This window comes from Ailuropoda melanoleuca, chromosome 1 (genome assembly GCF_002007445.2).
Source record: "Ailuropoda melanoleuca isolate Jingjing chromosome 1, ASM200744v2, whole genome shotgun sequence".
In the NCBI taxonomy this organism is placed as follows: domain Eukaryota; kingdom Metazoa; phylum Chordata; class Mammalia; order Carnivora; family Ursidae; genus Ailuropoda; species Ailuropoda melanoleuca.
The window spans coordinates 209,520,781-209,547,083 of NC_048218.1; the positions used below are offsets into that span (position 1 = coordinate 209,520,781).

Consider the following 26,303-nt stretch of genomic DNA (forward strand, 5'->3'; position numbering starts at 1 on the left):
GCAGGAGCAAGGAGGACACAGCACCCAGGGCACGTGGCTGGCAGAGAAACACAAGTGCGTGCGTGTGCATGTGTGCCCTAACTGCTGTCACTGCCACGAGGGCAGATTGTGGGGGGGGAGCACAAGGGAGTTAAGTCTTAGCACCACTGTGCTGGGGCTTAAAGACCAAAAACAAGAAACCAAACAGACTGTGGGGATGCCTGCCACGGGGCCAAGCTCCTCTTCTCCCACTCCGCCCAGACGAGGGGCCAAGTGAGGGGTGAGGGCTGAGGATGTGCGTGTGGGGGTCACAGTGGGCTGGGAAGGCCCGCACGTGGAGGACAACACTAGCGCTCCTTACGCTAACAAAGATGCAAATCAACGTGGGCCCTATAGTTTCGTGGAGAAATTGTTTGGAATTTATGTTCACTCTGTGTGTAGTACGGTTCTAAAAACGCTCGGGTACACTGGCGAACAAACCTCTCCTGACTACCTAGAAGGAATTCCCACTTGGTGCTCTGAGCGACGGGAGGTGGGCGAGGGGAGGCACACACCCATCCCTCCGACGGAAGCTGCATTCAGAACCGGGCCATGGCCAGGACAGTCCTGGACACCACGGTGCGTGAGAATGGCATTCTACAGCCACTTTCCAAACAAAACATACTGGTCAGCAAACAACAGAGCAGTGGCAGAGAGCTCGTCTTCCCCGAACATTGTCCAAGTGACCAAAACCTTTCTACTTCCTGTACAACGCAAACATGTCACCTAACCGCTGGGACACGGAAGAAAGTTATAAATTTAGTGGGGAGCTGCCAGGAGTAAAACAGCAAACTAGATGTTTGTTGGGATGAAAATGGACAAACTCAAGGGAAAAAAAGGTCTGCTCTCAGCATGAAACACTCAGGTAGTGAAGCCAGCACATACCGACAAACTTCTGACACTTGAAACACTCCTCCAGCCACTCCGGCGTCACGATGTGCTTCACCACTGAGATGGCCGTCAGGAACTTCACCGTGCGCGTCACTTTGCTGGCGATGAGGTGTGTGCACTTCTGCGCGGACTCGGCGACCTCGCCCCCGAGAATGTAGAGCTTCTGCCGGGAGGAGCACAGAGCAGAGGTGAGTGCGGGCTCTGTGGGCCCCGGGACGGCGCAGACAGCGCACACGTCCGTCATCACGTCCACGGACACCACATCCCTACAAATGAGTCCCCGAGAACAGAACCAGGCAGCACATCTCAGACTTGTAGCTGAAGCAGGTTAGTGAAACAGTGACCTACAGTCTCTGGTTTCCAAGAATCCCAGCAGACACATGGCTGAGAAGACGTGAACATACGAAAAAGACCTCAGTGACTACACTCATTATAAAAGTAAAAAAATTAAACTGTACTAAACTCAGAATAGCATTTTAACGGTTTCTTTTCCTTAAAAACAATGAAAAGCTCAATGTAGGAATCCAACATAATACGGGTGAACTTTTCACCACACCCCACCCCCCAGCAACAGGAAGCTGTTATTCCAGAACGTGTATTTGAGGTCGTGTCCCCAACTTCCTATCCAAGTACACACATACACAACTTCCCCCAAGCTCCCCATGCGACCTGCGGCTCCAATGGGAGACACAGAGTGGCAGGCGCACCCCCGAAGCTGGGGGTTTCTAGAACGCTGGCCTTCGAGCAGGCTTGCTCATGTGCACGTGGCTAGGAGAACGCCTCTTGGTCTAATCACCACAGTCATACTAAGACTGCAAGTGTATAAAACTAAATATAAAAAACACAGAACAAGGTGAAAAATCATTAACAATTTAATGACTACTTGTTAGTATAAAAACTACTACAACTACTTTATAAGTACATGCTATTAAGACTATTTGCCTATTCCTGATTAAATGTTCTTTTAATAAACTGCTACCCTAAAGCAAATCTCTATAGAAAAGCACAGCACTAAATATCCTTATAGAAAGTATAATTTTACCTTAATATACTGTTGCACCTGGATAGGCTCAAACCCAGTGAAAAGCACAAAAGGGGTCAATTCTGGTGTTAACTTCTTAGTGGGAGGGGGTATATCTTCGATTCTACAAAATAAATGCACAAAACACAAAGGTGACTTTGTTTACTTAAATAAAAATATCCTTTAGCAAGCAAGGGATTTTAGTAGTTTTAACAACTGTTCGGAGCTTTAACTGTGTGGGGTTTTTTCCGTCAAGGAGAATATGAGGTACCTGTCCTTTCTTTCCCACCTCTTACACAGTCTCCCCCAAAAGACTGTGCATGGCACCCCCAAGGAAAGTAATCCATCGATAGCCTCCCCCTCCCAATTATGAATGTTTTCAACAGCTTTAAAAAGAGGGCAGACACTTTGGCCGGACTCCCCCATCTTGCTGATTCTGCCAGGATAACTGTTGCTAACGGGCCTGTTCTGGGTCCGTGTCAGTCACTGAGGGGGGTGTCCCAGGAGCTGCCGCCTCTCGCAGGCCCTTTGCCCCCCTGCCCTGTCTTACACCAGAGGCTCAAAACGAGCTATCAGACTTAAGCACACATTTTAAATTAGTCTGTTACATATCCTTAAAATTTTCAAATTCCACTTTTAGCTTACATTTTGAGACTGTCTAGGTAAAATCATTTTTTAAGGTTTATTTATGGCATTTTGATGGCCATCTTAAAAATAATCACAGGGGTGCTGGGTGGCTCAGTCAAGCATGCAATTCTTGACTTCGGCTCAGGTGTTGATCTCAGGGCCGTGAGATCGAGCCCTGCACTGGGCTCTGCACTGGGTATGGAGTCTGCTTGAGATTCTCTCTCCCTCTGCCCTCCCCCCTGCCCCGACACCACTCACGATCTCAAAAAGTGTTATATATAAATAATCACATAATTAGGATGTTACTGCATACTTCCATAACTCACAGACTGTGATGTGGGGGCAGAACAGGGAGGATGCAGGGCAGGGGAGAGACGAGGGGAAGCTGGTGACTGCAGAGAACAGCCCAAGCAGGTCAACTGTGGTTCACCACGTCCAGCTTGAAAAGAACGGCTTTTCCAGACACACGGATGAAGCAGAGAGCTCCCTAGTTCATCCTGTATGTGCTGTGCCTTACTAATTGAACGACAGCCAGGACTCATTACCGACCGTATTGGCCAACCAGTTCCCTAGCCACCTGTGCCTGGGTTTTTTTTCCAGTGCCACCACAAAGGTCCTTCCAAAGGGGTCTGGGTCCCTGCCCATCTGGGCCACAGGGCGCGCCCCGAGGGCACAGTCCCACACACGCTGATGCAGCGCGGCCAGCCCAGCCAGGCCTCCCACCTGCTCTGCCACAGCAGCTATGTTTTTCTGAGGTTCTGAGGTTTTGCTTAAAAAAATCTTTAATAAAAAAATACTTATCTATCCACCTTTATGTCCAGCAGTGAAACAAATCACAACAAAGTTGTGAAGCAATAAGCAAATCTTATTTACTGTGAAAATGTTCACAAATTTCCCTAATGGTGACCAGTTTGTAAAACACACCTGTAAATGAAAACCACCACAGCCGACGTAGGGGGTCATTCCTACCTGGCTCTTTTGGAAGAAGGCTGGATGTTGGTGACTTCATTCTGTTTCAGTTTGGGAGGTAATCTCACACCCTGTAATTAAAATATCACTTTAATCAATCTCACAAGTAATAAAGGCACTTCCAAGAGATCTACGTCCGACAAACCCTCTCCTATAACATTCATGCTCCCCACCGCATCGGAACTAACATTTGCCCAGAACAGTGACAAGGAAGTCACCGCCCGGAAGCAGGAGGGCTTTCCAAAGAACCTCTGTGTAACTCTCGGCCTGCCTTCCAGGCTCCCCAAACCCTCCCGGTCCTCAGGGTGTGCCCATCCCCCCTCCCCCCAATCCGAGCCGCGCAGGCCGTCCTCCACCTTCCAACAACCACATCCTCCCTCCCTCCGCTCCACACCGCACACGCCGTCCTCCACCTTCAAAACTGCATGGCAGTTTTCACTTCAAACGTGTTGTCTTACGTCCCAATTTGGAATCTGGAAAACACGCTCACTGCAGTCACACCCCCTGAAAGAGGACTCTCGCTCAGGAGGAGCTCTGGCTAGGGCGGTTTGCAGGGCTCACCACACAGGCAGCAGCGCTGCTGGGAGCAGGGCAGCTCTCGCAGAGCTGCTTCCAAAGACACACCGTACGTTTTACTGTCTGAAGCCTCTCTGTCTTCCGGTTTATTACCATTTTCTAAATATTGCTGCTGTTACGTGGACGACCCACACAGAAGTCCGCGGGTGCACAGGAAACGCCCGAAACCTACTCGCCCGTCAGACAGGGGCCAGGCTCACTGTCTCTCCCTGGCACCTTGAGGAGTCAGCCCTCGGCTCTCAGGAGCCGGCAAGCACTCTGAAGTGTCTACACCACCATACAGCAGCAGCAGCAAGAACAGGCAGTGGGATGGAAACGGGTAAATGGGCAGCTCTGTAACTGCGGACACGGAGCCACAGGGAGAGCAGTGTCTGGGACCCTGGGGTCTGGGAGGGCTCTTCCCTGATGACCACGTCCCCAGCTTCGTCCTGAAGGCCACCGTAACACTGCTTTCATCAAAATAAATTAGGAGACTATCTGCTTTTGCCCATGCGTCGGAGCTGGTCGTGTTTTGTTCAAACCATAATTACCAGCTGAAGCAAAGGGAAAAACCCCCACGTGACCATGCTATCATTAGCACAAAGGAAACAGACTCTGACGACCATCAGCGGCTCTCCGGTTAGACGTGGAAAACAGCACGCAGAGCTCGCCAGTCAGAGCACAGCTGCGGTGCTCCTCGTAAGGCCGACGAGCGCACGCCCCTCAGTGAGCTGCTGGCGGACACACAGCCTCCCTCACCTCCGCAGTGCTCAGGGATGTGCTGAACGTCCGTGCACGTCACACACAGTCCTTCAGTGAAAAAACCCAGGAGAGCACATACGGGAACACGCACGTAACCCTGAACCTTTAACTTACGCTGCCACCACCAATGAAACCACAGCTGTCCTCACAGCAGCAGGAGCATCAGCAGGGACAGTGACCAGGAGACAAGTTCTACAGGGTGACCTTACTGAGATGTGCCACAGAAACACAATTCATGTCCTGTCATACCTGACTGACGGGAGTGCAGGCAGCCCCCAGAGGGCCGCCCAGCCTTGTTTCCTAACTGACCATCACCAGCATTCCAACTCAGGCCAAGTATCAAAAGAGAGACCCCCCCCCACCAACGTGGCCGGGCGCCCCCTTCCCGTCTCCTCTGCAGCCTGGAGCGCGTCGGAGCTGCCGGTGCTGCTCTCAGGGCTCCCGCTCGTCCTGCTTCCTCCTCTGCCCCTTCACAGCCACACAGCTCTCGGAGCCGACAGCCCTCCTCTGCACAGAAGCACCGACGACTGCCGCTACTGCCACTGAGGGGGGAAGGACCCAGGGCGTGCTGAACATCTCATGACGGTGAGAGCGTACCACCCTCATCTGCTACGCGCACACATTCAAGAGCTTTTAACTGACAGACACACGTAGACGTCTACTGCGGTTCTGCCACAGCGCCAGTCCACGCGACCGGGCCGGGGCCTGGACGTACCATCAGCACCTCTGCCGACACCTTCAGCGGGACTCTCCAAGCATCTAGAGAGAGAAAGAAGTTACTCTGACGACAACACACGGTTTCAGCGGAAAGGCTTGCTTGTGAAATCCTTTTCTGGGGCTGGTAACCTTAGACACGTAGGCTGCTTTGTGCACATTTATCAAGGGCACACGAGAGAACTATGCTTGTGCTAAAAACCCCTCCAGGACAAGGGCAGGACGGCGCGGCAGGCTGCTGCCGGGGCCGTGCTCAGGGGCTACCATGCTCCAAGCCTTCTCAGGGGGAGCGGCTCTAGCACAAGCAGCAGCACGCAGCCCCGCACACCACTGTGGCCGCCGTCCACCATGTCTGGGAACCACCACCACCCGTGGCAACGGGAGGCCACTGTGAAGGACCACAGCATGTCCCCCACATGCTGGCCAGGCTGAATGCTCCAAGGAAGGACGAGGAGTCTTCGTAAGGTTTTCATTTCAGAATTGAAAGCAGACAGGGACATGTGTCCCAGGGAGGGGGATAATGGCTTAAACTGAAGAGTGCTCTTGTGATGAAAGCCATCAAACTGAAAGCAAACGCAATGAGCTTTCTGAAAAGTGAGCGTACTAAAGCAGACTCTGAATGACCGTTTTCTCGAGTGTCCGTCCTCGAGCACACGCAGCACAGCTATTGTTGTAGCGGACCCGGGGGACAGGGGTCTGTGCAGGCCAGCAGCAGCAGCAGGCACACCCATGCCTGCCCACTCCACGGCAGGTCAGCCGAGGCCCGACAAGGGCAGGGGCAGGAGACGGGGTGCTTGCCCACAACTGAAGCAGAGAAAGCTGGACCTGGGTCATGGCGTGACCTGGGCCATGGGGTGGGGGCATTTTAGAGAAGCCATCACTGGCTGGAAAGACAAGACGGCAGCAGCGTGGCGGACCCCTTCCATCCGTGAGTGTCTATGGGCGAACACGGAACCAACAAGGCCCCTGTGCAGGGTGGGCAGAAGGAAGGGGCATGGGAAGGAGACAGGAAATGACAGGAAAGCTGATGCCACGCTGAGCCTCGGGTAAATACAAGGTGGCGGAGGCACGTGTGATCCTTGCACGGGTCAGTCGGCCAGCATGTGAAACTCCACTTACCCAGCAGACTTAAAACCAAGTGCGGGGTTGGGGCAAACGGCTCCTGCAGACTGAAGGCTGTGTAGCGGCCGTAGTGGACCTGCCTCAGCGCCTCGAAGTTCCCCAGCAGAATGTCGCCGAGCCACTGGGCATTCACGCAGGGTATCCGCCACTCCTTGGCTTTCTCATACTTTAAACCAGTCGGTCTGTTTTTGAGGGAAAAACACATTTTATTAAACGTTAGACTTGTCTACTGTTCACAGTATTTATTTTCAATATGGTGCCGTAGAGATAGCAGGGATACCGCGGCAGCGTTGGCAGTAACCCCGGCTGGCAAAGGAAGGGCCTGTCCCAGCTCCCGCCGGGTCACCAGGGCATCCCCTAGTTTAGTAAATTTACCTTATTCCGGGACCTAACTTAATTAACTCTAAGCTCATTCATGAATCGAATTTCGTCCCCAGGTTTTATAGATAACTTCTGCTCACATCAAACACATCACGGCCGTTCTACCAGACTCAGGTTCTCAAACCCCCAGCCCAGGGCGAGGCGGAGGTCGGGGTGAGGGCTGGAGGCCAGCGGGGCGCGGAGCCGCACTTACTCTCTGCAGATGAGCACCGTGTTGCTGCGGCACAGGTAGCCCGTGTACTTGGCGCCCGCCAGGTAAGCCATTAGCTTCAGGTCGTCTCTGTCACTGTCGACAAATCCAGTCACAGAAATAATCTAAGCACAAAGAGAACAAATAAGGCCCAGACGCGGCAACTGTTTAACCCGTGAACCCTTGCTTCTCCGTGCCTGTTTTACACACGTGCATTTTCACTCTTCACCGCGTTCCTGCACAGAGGCAGGAACGCTCCTCCTACAAACGTCAAGACCAGCCTCTTGTTCACGGTCAGCAGGGTCCATGCGTCGCCATCAGACGGGGAGCAACGACCATGACACCAGATATGGGAAAACCTTTCTTGTGTTAACAGAACACTGTTCAGATCACCTTAACAAAGCTCCTTTATTAAGCACGTAAATACTAATCGGCCAGTTCTTCATTCTCCTCACTGATCCCAATTTGGAGGTTATCTGAGTGAGAGAACCTAGAGCTATGGATAAACTCCTGCCAGCAGTGGCCACTCCGGTGCAAGATGCCTGGTTTACTTTAGGATTTTAAATTGTGTCAGAGATTTGAGAGAATTGGTTAAATTCTGCTTCACGAAAGGAACTGTGATGGTTCTAAGGGACCAAGGAAATGAGGGACATGAGTTACTGGCACCACTCGGGCCCTTTCGAGCTGGGCCGGAGGGAGCATGCGGGGACAGGGACGCAGAGGCCCACGGGGGAGACGGGGAGTCAGGGCAGGACCGCTTTGCCAAAGGAGAACAATCACGAAGCAAAGGGATGTCCCTTACGTGCTGAGAGCAGGGCTTTCCTCCTGGGGGGAACGCCACCGGGAAGTGAAGGGCGCGGTGAGGGGGCACCAGCTTTTTCTTCTTCAGGACCATGTTCAGCCAGTGTGCAGTGACACACCTCTTCCTTTCCCTGATCGCCTGCCAAACATAAGATCACGGGCTTGCTGGGCTGGGGTGTGTGTAGCTGCAGGACTAAATGCGAAGGGGTCAGGTTGCATAACTAGTGACCCCTCCGTCGGGAGCCCTGTAGGGACAGCATGACACTAAGCACTTGGTTTACCACAGTGACAAATGACGAAGCAGGCCGATTGTCACACAACTAAAAATGGGACTACCTACACACCAACAGCCTGCAACAGGGGACAAAAGCAACAGAGTTTGTGACAACCTTGAAAATACTCTGATCATGCAACGACTGAGGTTTACGATCATCAAAATTAAAATTTCCCTTAAGAACACAGAGGGCCCCAAGGACAACAAGTTCTGAAAAAAATATAATTGCCCACCTAAAATTAACCACAGAGGAGGAAAAAAAGCCCTCACGAGCATTTCTACATTTTCAGTTGGAAGCGGATCCAGTATATGGTTCCAGTGTTTAAGAGGAGTTTCTAGGAGGCCATGCATCCCATACCTATCGACAGCGGCCTGTCTACCAATAACAGCATTGTTAGGAGAAGAGAAGAGACTTCAAGGGACAGACAAGGTGACGCCGGGAGAAAGCCTGTGCCCCGCAGAGCGTTATAACCGCTCCGTCCAGCCCTGCGTACACAGCCCCACAATAGCGGGAAATCCTGCTTCTGCCCCCCCCATTCCGTCAGCGCTGCTTTGAACTGAGTAAAAGGACCGTGTCCTTTCCGTAACGCTACCTGGGGTCACCCTCACTTTCCCTGTGCTCAAAGCCAGGAGGCCACAAACAGACCTATCCCACCAAAGTGACGAAGAAGGTACTTCCCCACTTTCAGAGGCAGAAGAAAGTCCTGTCCAAACACACTCGTCTCTAGAACCCTTGGATGGCCCACGAGAAGGGACAGACCCTGCCACGGTCAGAGCCGAGGCCACCGCACTCACCTGCGCGTACGCACTGCTGACCTGACTCTCGCACAGGAGGTGTGTGCACCGGCTGGAGAACGTGGGGTCCACAGCACCACCGTGCATCTGGATAATCTAGGCACACAAGACCCGAAGTCATCATCAACTTCAAGTACTCAGGGAAACGGAGGAGAATCATTTCAAATTAGCCTGCTATCAAACAAGTCCATCATGTTTTTATAGTGTATTTCGCCAAAGGACGTACGACGTGTATTGGTGGCACTTAAGGGTTTTTCTATCCAGCACCATAAAATGAAAATGAACTCCAGCGCTCAGTGAATCTGATTCCCAGAAGGCAAGAGAGGAGAAATGGAATGTCCTCTTTCTGAAGCAGGGTTTTCTCCACCCGGCCCTGCTGATGTTCTAGGGCAGCTGATACGGCGCTGTGAGAGTGACCCCGTGCTTCGTGGGACACGGGCCGCACCCCTGGATGCGACAGCTGCGCCCCCCCCCCCACCGCAGGTATGACAACTAGAACTGTGGGCAGACATGGCCAGACATCCCCGGGGGGCAGAGCCACCCCCGATTAAGAGCCATTATTCTAAAGGGAAAAAAGAAAAAGTAGCGTGAAGTTAGTGAATACCAGACACCGACTGTTAGCAGCAGACTGAGTAGGGCTGAGGGGCTGCTCTGCGTGGACTGTAGGCGTCACGTGACGCCAGCGTGTGTCGGAGCCCAGGGAACTGTGCGCCAGGGAGACTTTGTCTGTCTGCCAAAAACCATCTGCCCTGCAAACCAATACTGCTTCGCTTACTTTTTACATTTAGTTCCTGCAGCCGCTGGCGCACAGGCTAGGAAGGCAAGAGGAAGACTGCCATTTCCACGCCACTGGGTCTCACTCCCCTGACGCAGCCACGCTCCGCGCTCCTGCCGCGTCTTCTGGTGCCGACCATCGTACTCTACCCGGCCCGCACCGCTGACCTCCTCCGACAGGGGACACCCCTGTCCCCAGCCTTCCTCATTTGGCTCCGTCACCATCCGCGGTTCAGGGAGTCTCCGGGATGTAACTCACCGCAGCTCGGCCGCCGGGTCTAGCACCGCACTCGCCCTCCCCACGGCCAGTCCAGAGTCAGACGCCCTCCCTCCCGCCTTCCTCTTTCTTTCCTGCCTGCCTTTCACTACGTCACTCCCACACCCTTCGAGGAACACCACGGTGGTTAAGACCATGCCCGCACATCCCCGGATGCGCCTCCCTTTGGACGTGAGCCTGATCCCCTCCCTTGGGTACGGGCTGGCCCCACAGGATACGGAGTGACCGCGTGCGGCTTCTAAGACGCAGCCGTGAGACACAGGGCGGCGTCCTCCCCGCTCTGCCTCAGCTCCCACGCCCCGGGGGGAAGCCAGGGCCACCCCAGCCCTGTGGAGGGGCCCGCGTTGCGAGGCCCAGAGGCCTCCCGCCGACAGCCAGGCAGGGTGCCAGCAGTCCAGCCACCCCGCAGCGCCCTGCTGGGTGCCCCACCCGTGAGGAAATGCGGAGGTGACAGGCGCCGTTGCTGTGTGTCCCTCACCGAGAAAGCACGCAAGTGGCCTGGCAGCACCGGCTCTACCTTGTGCTGGCCCTCCGGGACCGCGCCTTCTCCCCAGCGGAGGCCGGCTCCTCCCTCCGCTCACTTTTGCGGCTGTGTGGCACGTCCCTTCGCCCTCACCCGACAAGTCCTTTCCCATCCCCACGTCGGAGCGCCGTTCCCGGCGACCGCGTCTTCCCATCCACGGCACGGCAGCTCCCCGAGAACGGGCCCCGGGAGGGACCGCTGACTGTGGGAGTCTGAGGATGACGTCCTTCCCGGCGCCACGGGACGGACAGACCACACACGCCCTTCTAGGCCAGGGTCGCTTTCCCTCAGAACCCTGGAGACGGCTGTCCGAGCAGCACCTGACGTGGGGCACCCCGCCCTCACCTCCCCTGCTCCCGCACTCCTGTTACCGAATGTTGGCCCTCCTGGACTAATCCTTAACCTAACAAAACAAAAGCAAACTTTTCTCTGCCTTTTGAGTTATTCTACTGCTTTTTAGGACAGTTTCTACACATGACATCTTAACACTTCCATCATTTTTGAAGAATTTTCTGCAGCTATAATTCTCAAACGGGCCTCTCCGCCTCCTCCCTCTGACCGCGGCCCCAGTTCAAGGTACTGACATCACTTCCCTGCTCTCCCTTAATTCAACATTTCATGATTTAAAATGTTCATCTCTCCTTTCTCTATGTGCTTTAATAGCTACAGGGAGAAAACTCCAGTGTCCAAAACTTGGCACGTAAAGGTGGTCTTGGAAGGGATGGCCCAGCCTGGACTGTGTGCCTTCCGCTGCCCCATCCCCAAATGCATCACCTGTCTACCTGCTGCTCTATGTGGGACACCCTCCAACACCCACTCCTACTTGTCCTTTTAGACCGAGTTCAGGAATCACTTACTCCCGCAGACCACTGCAAGCCAAGGACCCCCCCCACCCAAAGGGTGATGTTCTGTCTCATGGCTCACCCTGCACCTGCCGTCCTGCCTTATCATCCTCTGTCCAGAAGGCTATTTCTCCCACTGATACAGTTTTCTCGATCTTGTACATTCATCAGTATTCCCTAGGTCTTACAGCATGCTCAGCAGAGCGGGCTTTAACAGGAATGCTCAGAGGGAAGCACGTTCAGGGTGTACTTGAAGCATACTTACACTTTTTTTTTTTCTTTTAAATTTGAATCAGTTTTAATTTGTGGCACTGAAGGGAAAAGTATTTACTTCTCCTTTTCTTTAAAGGCCACCACACAAAATAATGAACACAGGGACTGCAGTTCCACAGCTAGACTAGATAGACTGTGAGGTCCCTTCCCAGCTGGAGAGGCTGAGATTTTCCAGCAGTTGCCTTTGGAGACAGACATGATTAAGGCACACAGAAGTTGATGGTCCCTATTCTAGGGCACCAAAACCCTCATCTTACTCTCACATCCCCAGTTACATACAAGTAATTTGTGCCCCGTAGAATTTACGAGCTGAAAGAATCTGAAGAACGACAGAGTCCATCATTTTCCCCTTACGGCTAAATACTGAAGCCCAGAAAAGTGGTCTGCCCGAGGTCACAGAGAATGTGAATAAAAATGCCCATAATACATTCACAGCATAAATATGTGTATGTCAGGGAGGGCACGGATGAAGTCCAGTCTACATTCAGAGGAGAGAGTGCAGGACAAAGTTTTTCTTCTTCAAGCACGACTCACCCTTTTCCAGGTGGCCAACAGCTGCTTATCTGACATCTGCTCCGGATAATCCGCAATTGCAAACACACATCCCAGTAAGAAGCCTTCTTCCGGAACTGGCACAGAATTACACAAGAACAGTACAACCCCATGAATATATGACTCTGTGTGCACAAAAACTAATAAAGCGTTTATTTTGCTGAGTTCAATCTGAATTTATGAAGTGAATCACTCTCGAGCAGGAGCCTGCTAGACACACACTAGCTGGGCTGTCTGTATTCACAATTAGAACCGACAGAGGGAAGGCCTGGTGCCAACTGCTCTGTGTCCGCCCTCGGGGTAACCGCCGTCCCCAGCAGCAGGGACCGCACTCACCTACTCTATTGTTAGAACCCGGTCCTTTGCTGGGGACGAGACTCGAAGCTGAATCCTCCCAAAAAAAAAAAAAAAAAAAAAAAAAAAAAAAAAAAAAAAAAAAAAAAAAAAAAAAAAAAAAAAAAAAAAANCTGGAGCTGGTGCAGCTGCTGCTGCTGGAGCTGCTGCTGCTGGAGCTGGTGCAGCTGCTGCTGCAGGGCGTGCGGCTGCAGGGGCTGCTGGGGCCGGTGCAGCGGCTGCTGGGGGAAGGGCAGTGGCTGTGGGGGGAAGGGGTGCGGCGGCTGCTGGGGATAAGGCTGCTGGGAGATCTGCGGCTGCGGCTGGAGCTGCAGGAGCTGCTGCGCGGGAAGATGCAGCACCGGGTGCGGCGGGGGCGGGGGCGGTGGCGGCGGCTGTGGCGGCTGCTGCGGCAGATGTGGCTCCGGAGCCACCTTCACCTGGCTGAAAAGCACTGCGTTGGCATTCGGGTGGCCCTGCTGGCTGTGATTCACCGGCTGCTCTAAGTTTTTTGTAGGTGCGGAAAGGGACTGTAAGATCTAGAAAACAAAAATTAGGCAAAGTCATTAGCAATTGTTACTGAAATGTACTCATGTTCCCTCCATGGAGGGAACAGGAGCATCTCCTATGTCTCCTTCACGTTGAACGAAATAGGAAGCACCGCACAACTGCAAGCTTCAAAAACAATAAGGCATTTTTCTTTTATATTTATAAAAGCATCACCAACTTCAATAAAGTAAGTGAATTCCTATTCTGAGACCACCAGAACTTGAAAGTAAGTAAAATGGAATAAGCTAATGACTTAGAGCTGACAAACATATAAACTCACATGGCGGCTGTGTTTTACTGACCACAGTGACAGGGCTGCAAAAAAAAAAAAAAAAAGGAAAATAAAACGAAGGCGTCCTACTTACTCCTGCGGGCTTGAGCAATGTGCTGCGGTGCACAGCGCCCCACAGGGACCCCTTCTCCCTCCACAACACTGCAGACTTCTAACCCAGAGATGCTCCAGGGAACATCAGTGGACCTGGCAGCCCCTTGGCCTGACCTGAGCTCCTTTCCAACAAGAAGAGCAGTCCAGTGAGAGGCAACATGAAGACCACCCCCAAGTGAAAACATCCGACACGGAGAGCAGATAACCCCACCAGAGCCGCCGGCCCCTCCTCATCTGTGGTCACCCTGCCCTGTGCGGGGGCACGCTCTGTCAACAGCAGGCAGAAAAGACACCAACAGTGGGTTTGTTTAAATGGTAAACATTCCCCCAACTGAGAGATCAGCAGGACAGCTGGTAAATTAGTCTTCCTCAGAAAAGACTTGGGGCTCTTTAGATGGAGCAGGAGTGTTCTGAGCTAGAGAAAAACCCAACTAGCCAATTTCTGTTCTAGTTCATTCTGCTTCACAATGACAGGAGTAAGCGGAGAGCTCTGTACAAGCCGAGGGGTGGGAGGGGACAGGACAGGGAGTCAGGAGACACCAGAGTACCAGATGGCGGGTTCCTTTATTATCCTGCAGAGTGCTGAATAAAACAAAAGATACGTTCTACAATGAATTTTTTTTCCAATAGGCTCAAATAGCAAAAATTGGAAACCATCTTCTCATGCTCAAAAGACCTATAACAATCAAACAGATTTTACTAAAACTCAATAAATACAACTTAACCCTGCTAAAAGCACACTTGCCATTTAAATAAAACTCTAGAAATTTAATCTTAACGTAAGTCACAGCTATAAGGAAATCTCAAATAGGATCTTAAAATATATCTTCCACTTAGACTCCAAAACATTAAGGTCATATAATTTGCAAGGATAACACAGACTCTGGATTTAGTGATGAAACACCGGGCCTGAAAACTGAAGCAGGTCATCAGGAGCGCTCGCTCCAGCTGTCCGTGCGATCAGCTCACCGGGAAGAGCTCGAGCTCCCGAAGGAGTTCTCTGCGTACTTCAGAAACTCCTCAGTGGAGCTCTAAACAGAAAACATTTTTTAACAAACTCATAAATAACAGGGTAACAATTTCTCCTCTATGCTTTAAAGTATTAAAAGATACCCTGCGAAGCAGAGGGAAATCGACCTCAGCACGCACACACCCAGACGGCAGAACAGCAACGGGGATGCTCACACCTCCATAGAAAAGCACGTGGGGCAGGGTGGCGAATACCGGCTCGTATTCACGTGGATCAACCCCGAGCCTGTAAGCACAGAGCAGGGTCAGGAACAGTGGCTGCTTCTGGAGGGGAAAGAGGAGTTACGGGTGGGAGGGAGTTTACCACTTTATAGTCTTGGGTGCCATCTGAATTTTTAAAATTTTGTACATGTACTTTTTTTACTCTCAGAAGTAACCACCCACATAAATTTGACTGGTAATAAGGAATAAAGGCCTGTCTGCCACAATGAGCAGGGTCGAACCAGTCGTTTGCCTCGTGCTGCCTCGTGCACCCCCACCCCCAAATCAAAGGAGAGCTCTGCAGGGTCCAAAGGACCCTTCACGTGCACTCCACAGCCAGGAGCCCGAGGCTGTCCCCCTCTCGGCTTTCACGTCTCAGAGCGGCCAGGAGGACTCTGCAGGAGGCCAGAAGGGCCGGGGCACCTTCTGTGCGGTGACCATGAGCTCAGAAGCTGGGAGAAGCCAGGCTGTGAGCACAGGGCAGCTGGGAGCAGATGGAGGTCAGGACAAGAACACTGGCCGGAGTGAGACGGACACTGGCCTGGAAAGCTGGGCACCTGGCAGGCAAGCCAGTGAGGGGACTCTCAGGACACCTCCTGTCCTCATCAGACAGCCTCTCAACCCTCTGATCTGCCTCTGGCTGAACACACGTTAGTCCCAAGGAATCAAAGAAGTAAAATTCTTAGTTGCGTGATCACATAATTTGCCATACTGCAAACAATTTCTTAATGACTGTCAAGTCTGAATTTTTCCTTCATAGGATGGTATCATAATCTCTAAATTACTTACATGTCAAGTGCCCCAATACATAAAGAATTACAATACAAACAACATGGCTCCTAACCACTAAAAATCTGCAGTTTAATCAGACTTTGATGGTTAGCTATATCCCCCCAACTCCCAATCTAATTTTAAACTAAATCTGTCTTCTATTTGTAACATTTCAAACATTCATTTTCTTCACATCTGGCAGCAAAATGTGCTATGTTCTAGCACTGCTGGGAAACTCAGAAAACCTCTTCGCAGCAGCTGCTCTCCCTGGAGCCAGGCCGGAGCTGCCCGGCTTCTCACCTCGCAGCACACCGACCTCAAGCCGGCTTCGGACGCCTCTCCTGCAGGGTGTACCCCAACTCCCTGGCATGGTCTCTCCACCTCATGAGATTATTCCACACCCAAGTACTAACTCACGCAGCAAGGGACTCAAGGGGACATTACAGAATACAGAAGCAAAGGCCAGCGGTGCCCCCCAGCACTCTGTGCAGAGCCAGCAGACGAAAAGCAGGGAGCACGGCTGTCCTCTTTGAATGGCTGACCCCGTTCCTGATTCCTCAACTCCAGCAGGGGTAGCGAGCATTCCCGGGCTGCCTGAGGGCTGCAGGCTGAATGGGGTGGGGCTAAGCGGGCTGAGCGTACCTGCTCGTTGAATCCTCACATCTCACCTTTCATCCGCACGGGACAGGTCTGCCCGCAAGCCCCGGCCTCTCCCACCTCAGGGACACCACCACTCCCTGGTTTCTGACTGCCTCCAGGCTAGCCCCCTGCTGCCTTCTCCCACTGCCCCAAGCCCCTGGCTTTCCAGTACTTTCTGACCATCACCTCTGCTCCCCTGACAGCCCCCCCGTGCTGGGACTGCACTTCATGGCTTTGCCACCCACTCCCCGTCAGGGGTGCCATTGCCCATGGACCCCCAACCACACTCTGTGTTCCGTCTTCTCCCCTTCCCTCTGGGGACCCCATGGGAGCAAAACCTGGACAAGCCTGGCCCTGCCATGCTCTGACCACCTCATCTCAGGGATGTTCTCCTCAGCCCCTCGCTCCCAGTCACACTCCAGACTGTCCTCCACGCAAACTCAGTCACCTCTTGGGCCACAGCAAATACAGGCATGGGGAGTGAGCCCACCGAAGGCGCCTCACTGCAAAAGGGGAAACTGCTGCTCGGCTACGAGGCACTGTCACCATTCAGGCTGCAAAATACAGACTCATCCACTTCTTCAGAAATGCCAGAAATCCCACCTTTAAGAAGAATCTCATGATTTTGGCAAAAAAAATTCAAAAAGTTATTTCAACCAAACCGAAGGTGTCAGGCAAAAGGTGATGTCACTTACTGGTGTGGCAACCCTGCTGTCCCTCCGTCTTTCATCTCTAAAGCCAGCGCACCTGCAAAATGCTAATTCAACTACACCAGGCTCTGACCGCCTCTGCTCTTCCTTCTGTTCGTCACGTCCCTGCCCCGCCACCCCCCACCGACTTGGTTACCATCTTACTCACTCTTCCTAATATTCCAAGCTAGGCTGCCAACCTAAACTGGGTCCTAACCATGTCCAACAATACTGTCCTCCCAGGACCTCTGTATCAACTATTCCAGAATTTTCCATTCTCAAACCCCTGATTACCCCTCTCTTCCCCTACACCCTACACACATTGCCTCATGCCATCTTAATCTTCTTCCTTCTGAAATCTAAAGAATGTGTTTTCTTTTCTTCGACCTTACTCTGAATGACTGACCTTCCAGTGTGTTGAAAACCACATACTATCAGTTACTCGTGGCCAAGTCGAGGGAGGGAGGACAGGAAGAAAAGGATATTTTTAACACGCCATCTCCAATGAAAGACTTTTTAAAACCACCACCACAATCATACTCAACAGTAACACTGTCATCTACAGCAAGAAACACAAGTTTGGTCGCCCATTCTAGAGCCCCAGCAACTTGCTCAGAAGGTGGCCTCGCTCCTTCCGGAGAACGGTACAGACGCTGGGGGGACAGGCCCCTGCAAATGCCTCCAGCTCCCCCCACTATGTCAAGTCTCACTTTTCTTTCTTTCCTCACAACACAGCAAATTCACACCTGCATCTGGGTCTTCACGGTTGCTGTTCCTTTCACCTGAACTCCTTGCTCCCATCTCTTCCCACAGACTCTTTGTCGTTCACACCCCCTCCTTCATGAGGCCCTCCATGATCGCCTCGGCCAGACAGCCTCCACCCCCAAGGGCTATTATATGACCCCCTCATTATGGTCTTCAAAACACCCAGACCCACAGAAGCCCTTTTGTTCCTATTTGTCTGTCTCCACCTGAGATGAGGGCAGGAGACTTGTCTTTCTTATCTGCCACTTTGTCTCCTTGACCTACAGAAAGGCACACGCAGCCAATACACCACCTCAAATACCGTCTTTTAAACTGAAAGACATTATCTATTAAAACTTTTAAAATCCATTCTGTATCAACAAGCTCCAATCATGAATCAACTAAGAGTAAGGCTTCTGTAAGGACCGAGTAACTCATGTTATGTTATTTATCCACCAGGAAGTTCATTCAAAGCAAGTAAGGAACACCTGGTCAGCATCATGCCTCTCCTGGCTGCACTGCCAACTTGAAGTTCAGGAAGAGCGGAAACCCATCTCGAGGGGCAAGCGCACTCATCTTTGGTGTCCCACTGGGATCTGAGAGACACTGACCTACACACACGCACGCACACGCATGCACACAAAACCGTAAAACAAGTTCTCACACAAATACTGCTTGTACGTTAACTGTTCTGAAGAAGCAGAGAATAGAGACTATATTGAAACAGACCGTAAGACACAACTCTAAAATCCATTATTTGAATTTCCGTTCTTTAAAGCGTGACTTACGTGTGCTACGTTGGACGGTCGGCTAATCTGCTGCATGTCCGCATTATTAGTAATGTTTCTCAATGTCCGCACAGCTGGACTCCATGCAGCGATCATTTCCGACCTTTCGGAGCTTTGGAGGCTCTGTCCCGAAGCCATGAGGTTGCCCCGGACCTCAGGAGGTAAGATGCCGCCCGGGACGGGTGGCACGTTGGCGCACAAGTTGATCAAGCCCGGCTCCTTTCCCGTGGGCAGTCTGCGTTTCGCCACAGCTAACTGCGGGACTTCAGCGGGGGTCCAATTTAAATTTCTCTCTTGTTTTTCAGGCGATGAATCTGAAGAATCGTCAAACATCAACTCCCCTTTGGATTTTTCGGTGTTGGATTTGGGTGAGAACTGCTGGTCCCCTGAGGGAGACCCTTCCTGAGAACTGGCAGGGCTTGATTTTCCATCCGTACTACCCTCATTTGGGGAATCCTGCTCATTTTCCACCTCCTCTTCCCCCTCTTCCTCCTCCTCTTCATAAATAATGAGTCGAGGATGATAAAATGCTTCATCTTTTTTGGTTTTTTCAGATACGCAATCCAGGACCCAGTCAGGAGTCACGATTTTAATACTTGCTCTCTTGAGCGCACATTCGTATTTCTCCTACAAGAAAGCACACGCACACACACAAAGCTGTAGATTTTATCAAATTCCTTAAAGCATGTATTTAAAAACAGAAGTTTAGGACCTGTAACTGTCAATTCATATGCAGAAAAGCGTAAACTCCTCTCAGACGCAGGACTAGAGCCAAAATGAACCATGGATCTATGATCTCAGGACGGCCTCACGCCTGCAATAGTCATAAAAGATTCTGTTTAACTTTTATAAATGGAATTATAGGAAAAAGTAGAGCTAGCAATCCCATGGAAAATCCTCTTATAATGCAATAAATAATTGCCACCTTGTCTAGCTTTTATTTCACACCCTGTACAAAGCTGTTAACTGCGGGGCAGGGTTCCTTCAGGACATCAGACACAGACACGGGAGGGTGGCCGACTTCTCACGGGGAGGCTTTCCCAATGAGGCATCTAGGGTTTATTGAGCTCACTCCACTGGGACACAAAGGACACAACACGTCTCTGACCTAATAATGAGGTTTACGACTTAGCTTTGGAAAGAAAGTAAACGCCAGCAAGAAAATGCAAAGCCGCCCCTAAGTGATGCGGGACTCAGACTACAGAAGGGCTCTACCACTGAGCCGCAGGACCCAGCGAAAGCCGCGCTGCAAGGTGAGGCCTGGCAGGGGCGTCAGTGAGCAAAGCCTCTGCCAAGGGAAAAGGGGTGCTCACAGGCAGGGGTTCTCCTGCAGGTAAGGGTGTAGAACAGAATAAATCCCAAAGGAAGAAAGAAATAAATGGGAAATAGGAAGCAAGGGTAATAGGGTACAGGAGGTCTAAAATAAATGAGTGTAACTGGCTCGCTTAACTAACAGAATCTCACACCCCTGCTCCCACAGCCCATGATAATAGCAGTTCTCTGGCAAACCTGTCATTAAGGCCCTACGCTAAACTCCGTTCCCTGTCGAAGGGACCAAAGGTGGCACTTGCTATCTGTTAGGGCAACAGTCAGCAGGGCTGCCCCGGAGGTGCCGAAGAGACGGCCGCTCTCAGTGTGTGGCCGAAGCCAGGACCCGCCTCCCAGGAAGGAGGGAGACCGACCCACGTCTACGGGTTCTCACTTTCTGTTGCTTCTGAGATTATTCTACTTTAAATCGTTTTAAAACACAAGCAACACTTGGTCATGGGAGAGCAACATGAATGACAAGTGAAGCAAAAAGAAAAACGGATGTATAATCTTGACCCCAAGAGGCGCGATCAACACTCGTTATCTTTGCTATGAATACGTACGTGAGTACGTACACGCACCGTCACAGCGTACAGACACTTCACGGTGGGTTTTCACTGTGAATGTCTTATGCACGACCTCCAGCACGTCGATACGTGTACGTCCACACCGGCACTTTGGTTCTTCACTGTTAACTGTACGTTTCCCGACAAGGCCGAGGCTGGAGACAGCCATGAGATAAATGCCCTGCACCCATCACCCAGCTCCAGGAACGGGCGACCTTCTGCACTCCTGCTTGGCCTCCCTCCTCCCCAACCCCGTTTGTGCACCTCTAACCCATAAACCTCCACCCTCACAGCCTCCATGCTCGCTGTCGCGCCGTCTCACACCCGCGCCTTGTCCATTTTACCCCAAGCTCGCCGCTGTGTTGCCGAGCTGTGCACTCAGGCAACCCCCTGGTGTCACGAATTACTGCTCAGTCACTTCTGGTGCCTTTAGCTGTTGTAGGTGTTTCTAATATTCAGTGTTTTGCTACTATGAGAAAATAAAGTTAAATCTCAACACACATGTCCTAAATCGTTTGTAGATGAATTCCCAGGTGCCGGTACGAAAGTATGGAAAGTACTTTGAGGCTTCATTATCTGTAACTACATCCCCCTCCAAAAGGGCTGGGCCACCAACTCCATATGACTATGTCGATTCACCTAACCCCGCTGCCCCACATGCTTAACCCCTTGCAACTGCACTGTGTATAAACCATGACTGAAGTGACAGATTTTCTTATTAAGATACAAGCGTATCTTAAACATATGTGAGGAGTATGTGGGAACAGCTAAATGCTTAACTCCATAAAACTTCAGCATGTACCAACTGTAGCATCTTTCATTAAGACAGAAGTGTTTGCACACTTGTGTGCAGACACCGACGGGCGCGAGGGCTGACCACGGGACCACGCACCTGAAACAAACACAGCACTGTGTGCTAACGGGAATTAACATAAAAATTAACAAAAATCTTTTTAAAATTTAATTTTTTGTTCTAAAAATCATTCTGAAATATTTAAGTATGAAACGTTAAATCAATCCTACCACAGTAAATATAGATCAGTTTTTATAGCAGACTAGAGGCTTAATTTCTTGACTACCTGTCCCCAAAGAGCCACAAAGCTATCTCAGGAAACATCAAGTCTGGATAGATACCAAGGTTTTTATAAACGACAAAAATAATACAAATATACAAGATGACCAAATAACGGTTTATATATTATTTTCCACGGCAGAAAGATGTCTCTTGAAATAACATGAAATAAATTTTTTGAATTCTGTTAACAAGAAGCAAAAACAAAACCACTGCCATGAAGTGCAGTCGCTGAGCATTTTGGGCACCAGAGAGAACACGTCAGGCTTCGCGCTGGGATCCACCGCGGCAGCCCTGGGTTCTTCCTCTGCACGGCGTGCGGGCCCTGCGCACGTCAGGAATGACCTGCCTGCTTCCTATACAAACCCGCACACGACACTCAAGGCAAACGTGGTGTATTTCACTCAGGTTGTCTCTCCCTTCTCACCAAAGAGTAGTTTTTGTCACCGAAAGACAGTAACTGCTTACACCAAGGTGACCCAAGAGCAAAGCAATGTCGAATGCCTTTGCCGGGACTAATTTACCAGCTAAGTCAATCTAATTCTTGACTCCTCAAAATTACAAGTTATTCAATGTGGCGGATTCAGGCGCCAGCAGTGAGGCCTGACGGGGTCAGGGCCATGGCCAGCCGGCGTGGGGAGGGGGGGAACCGGGGATGGGGGGCTGGCACAGTTCCGCCATGGCAGATGCACTTACAGACAGGAGCCTGTAGCAGCTGTGAACCAGCCTTTCCCAGTATCGAACAAACGTACTTTGTCCTGTGGATTTTGTTACTAAATCACTCCACTCTTCTCCACTGACCATTTTTGAAAATTGAAGATGTGAAAGGTAGTTTCACTATGCCATTTAAACATTTGCTTTGTTCATTAAAAAATAAAAAAGGATTTAAAGAGATGCCACTGATTTTTGTGTGCTATCAGCTGGTCTGTTTGACAAACCAACCCCACTCACATACTTCCTCTTAAATTACCATTTGGCTCTTCAGAAGTATTGCTCATCCCTACAAAAGCTATAAAGACTTTATTTCCTTTCAAACTACCACCTAAAATCAAATGACTTTAGCCATAAACTATAAAACATTAACATAAAATAGTATAATCAAAGCATACTATATTTCTCTGAAACTGTTATGCAAAATATTTCTTACTCAAATAGATTTTAAGATTCAAATCTTCAATTTTCACAGAAGACCTGTCTTCTTGGATTGTGAGGCTTACGATGCTAACAACCACACCCACCGGCTCAAAATCTGTCGTCAGGAAACCTGGGTGGTGCACGGCACACACCTGCGGACCCGCTCTGCTCCGTCTCAAAGCCCCTGTGAAAGGGGTCTGCTCGGCAGGGCAGGGGCACGTCAGCCCCAAGCCGACCACCGGGCAGTGGTGCCCTGGCCAAGGACTGCGCACGCCTCTCTCCTCCCACACCACTCAGCACACCCGTGTGGAAAACAGGATAACAGTGCTGACGTAGACTGAAGGCAGTTAAGAAAAAATAGAGGAGATACCAATGCGTGGAAAATTAACTCACCATAAATATACTGTCCTTGACTCTCAAAGTTATGACTAACTGCTGATGGGACTCCCAGAGTTTGGTTTCCCGAGAGCGGGGATTCACAAACTCTCCTGTGCAACTGAATCACCAGGAGGGCCCAACACAGATGACCGTGCTCCCCGTCCGCCCTCACCGGGTCCTGATTTACGGGGTCTGCAGCGGCCGTCCAGTTTGCATTTCTAACAAATCCACAGGACAAGGCTGATGCCGTTGACCTGGGGACCCCACCTGGGGAACCAAAAGCCTGTGACCCCACCAGTGCGGAGATACAGGCGCCCTGTCATTATCAAGATAAAAGTGCTTTTATATATTCTAGATTATTAAAAAGGAAACGGTCTTGAAAACTTCACCAAATACATGTTTACGCAGTTATCCTCAGTACAAGGCCTTTTTAAAAACTGTGAAGATGACTAGAATTACATATTTTCACAAATAAAAATGAACTGAGGTTTTACTGGACTTGAAAGGAAATTCAAGGGATTCGAAAAACTCCCATTTTCTCCATAAAATAAACCCCCATTACTTTATATTTAGAGGTCCCATCTGGCTCAGCATCGAAATGATAATCCTCTCACAACCTCGGTGGAAGGAAGCCGGGTCTCAGCTTCCATAAATGGAATCTAACCAGTCATTTAAAAAGACAGCAGCAACAACACGTGACAGCTGAGCGCGGAGAGGACCAGGTGCGCGCAGCACTTACCCCCTTCGGTTCTGGGACGACCAGGTGCGTGCACCTCCTGTCGAGCTGTAGCTGGCACTGCCCCCCGTAGAAAGTGAGCAGAGCCCACAAGGCACTCCTGTCGTCAGACGACACCTGCCAGACGGGAGACACACGTGTCAATCCAGGCAAGGTTAGCGTGAAAATACACTGTTAACATCGTAACAATTCTGCTGGATCAACTTAGATGAAATAAACTTAAGGGTATTAGTGGGGAAAATAGATGAGCTTTTAGCCATTCGCTTATCGTGACAAAAACTTTCATTCCTATCATGATAGTTTTATAGACATCTTTTTGCCTTGTCACCAAAAGAATAAGAAAACTTATATCCATAACACTCCAAAAAATGAATGGAGGATTATTTCAACAAAAGTGATGGGGAAAAGAAGCAGAAGGAACCAGTACATCATTCCATCTTACAACTGTCATGTTCTAAAACGTTTAAATACAACAGCAGTATCAAAATCATTACAGAACTCCTTAATCATTAGTAGATAAATACTAATTAAGAAATGAATAAAATAAAAAGATAAAAACACATTATTTGTAAGCTCAGGGAAAAACGTAAATATTACTTAACGCGTAAAAGGAAATAAGGCAAGCATACAAGGAATAACTGTTATGCTTGCGTAAGTGATGAGGTCGGCTCCACATCAAGTGGCTCGTGTTGGAAGAGGCTTCCTTCCACTAGAACAGAAACAGTACCATTTATTGCCTGCCTCCTATGTGCCAGGAACTGTGCCAAGTGCTCCGTAAAATCCCTGATTCTGACGACCGCCACGCAAAGTCGGAATCATCAGACCCACTGTACAGATCAGGAAACAAACTTACAAAAATTACAGCTACTCAGCAGAAAGGCTGGCTTTAAAGCCCAGGTCTGTCTAAAACCAGGCCCACCTGCATTTCCCTGTCCTGTCCTTCTCTAAGGGCACTTATTACCAAAAACAACTTCTAAAAAATAAAATTTTAGAGTCTAAAAGACAAAAGAAACAAGAAAAGTAAATGTGTAAGTGTTAATTCTAAGGTAATCATTTAACGAAGTCAATTTTTTTTTCTGAATAATTTATTATAAATTGAGGGTTATGGTTGTTAAGAATTTTGAACAGTCTCGAGTTAATTCTGTAAATATTACAAACAGCATGTTTTTAAAACCTGCCATTACTCAGCTCGCCAGAACTCTAACATTTTACATCTACTTTCATCCAGTTTACAAATGTTTCTAGAAATTATTTTACATTCCACACTACTGTGACTACTAATAAGAACACATTAATTTTATAAAATCACCTTGAAAAATCACTATTTTATATCTTTTAGTCACTGTCACATTTCAGAGACTGAATCAGAAAATTGCTACTTTTACTAGAGGCTTTCACAAAAACATTTATCTCCCACAGCGTTTGGAGAGGTGAGATTTAATTACATGATAATACGGACTACTCCAATAAATCGTTATATCATCTTTATTAAAAACGAAATTAAAGGAACATAACCTCAATATGCCCTCTTTGGAGAGCCCGGGCTACTCGTCAGTTACGCGCAGCCCTGACCAACTGACCGCAGCGAGCCTAGCCCGCGGCCCGCCCCAGCCTGCGGTACAGGCCTGCATCCCAACAGGGAGAAGTGTATTGCTGTGGAAAGAACATCGGTTGGGAGAAAGGGAGACCCGGAAAAGATACACAGTCTCCAAAACTAGCTCCTGTCAACTTGGAGAACATCCACGAACCAGATTCTTCATTGATGCACGTCCGGGTTAAAGGACTTCAAACATCCACGCCAGCCCATTTAATGAATCTGTATCAGCATAATTAATAACTCAGAATGCTCTTTCCACACCAAAATGTTAAGTTATCTAGTGGTGATGGAATTATGGGGACATTTTTGTTTTCATTTTTATACTTTTCTGTATTTTCCAAATTTTCAAGAGCATTAATTTTATAATTGGGGAAAAGTGTCCTTTTTTTTTTTTTTTTTTAAAGAAAGCAATCTTCGTAAACTACACATCTCGTCACCTTGGCTAACACACCTCGATACCTGAAGACCAGACCCAACTGCCTCAGCAGTGAGTCGGGCCGTCCTGGCCGTCTGACCGTGTGGGGGCCAGCCCCCTAGTGCTGTGCCCACACCGGCGTCTCAAACCACAGCCACGTTTGCGGGACGCACTGGCTCCACGCCTTCCCCACCCTCAACTCCCGCTCTGCTACCACTGCCCCTGGACTCCCAACAGCGAGCTATGCAAGCATCTAGGGGCTGGTCACGCTCCGTTAACTTCAGGCTTACCCTCCCCACTCCGCTATCCTCGAAGAACACGGAGCAGAGGACGGTCACCTCATCCACGGCCCCCACTGAATAAATGCTTCCTTCATACCAATCAGGAACACCCGCCCTTCTCGGGAGGTCTCACACAAGCAGGACACTCCTTGGCTCTAGCCCCCTGAATGTGTCCTGTCCCACCTTGATTAAAAACTACAGTCGTCCTGATTAAAGATGGGGGTCTAAGAATTACGTCTTTAACTTCTTTGATCTCTCTCACAGAACCTAGTACAGTGCGAGGCACATGGGTAGGCAGTCAAGAAATATTTGTTGATTGAGATACAG

General features: G+C 50.1%; 1 protein-coding gene across 1 annotated transcript in view; it reads right to left on the reverse strand.

Moving 5' to 3' along the window:
* The window catches only part of PAXIP1 (PAX interacting protein 1), a 48,333-nt gene that overhangs the window by 7,079 nt on the left and 14,951 nt on the right, over positions 1-26,303 (reverse strand). Inside the window, exons 5-16 of the mRNA XM_034649903.1 lie at positions 23,687-23,800; positions 18,490-19,116; positions 12,836-13,233; positions 12,344-12,539; positions 9,121-9,216; positions 8,053-8,190; positions 7,254-7,375; positions 6,677-6,861; positions 5,559-5,602; positions 3,527-3,597; positions 1,952-2,054; positions 904-1,072 (exon numbers count right to left, since the gene is read on the reverse strand). Of these exons, the coding sequence (XP_034505794.1) occupies positions 904-1,072; positions 1,952-2,054; positions 3,527-3,597; positions 5,559-5,602; positions 6,677-6,861; positions 7,254-7,375; positions 8,053-8,190; positions 9,121-9,216; positions 12,344-12,539; positions 12,836-13,233; positions 18,490-19,116; positions 23,687-23,800 (2,263 nt within the window). The remainder of the gene's footprint in view (positions 1-903; positions 1,073-1,951; positions 2,055-3,526; positions 3,598-5,558; positions 5,603-6,676; positions 6,862-7,253; positions 7,376-8,052; positions 8,191-9,120; positions 9,217-12,343; positions 12,540-12,835; positions 13,234-18,489; positions 19,117-23,686; positions 23,801-26,303) is intronic.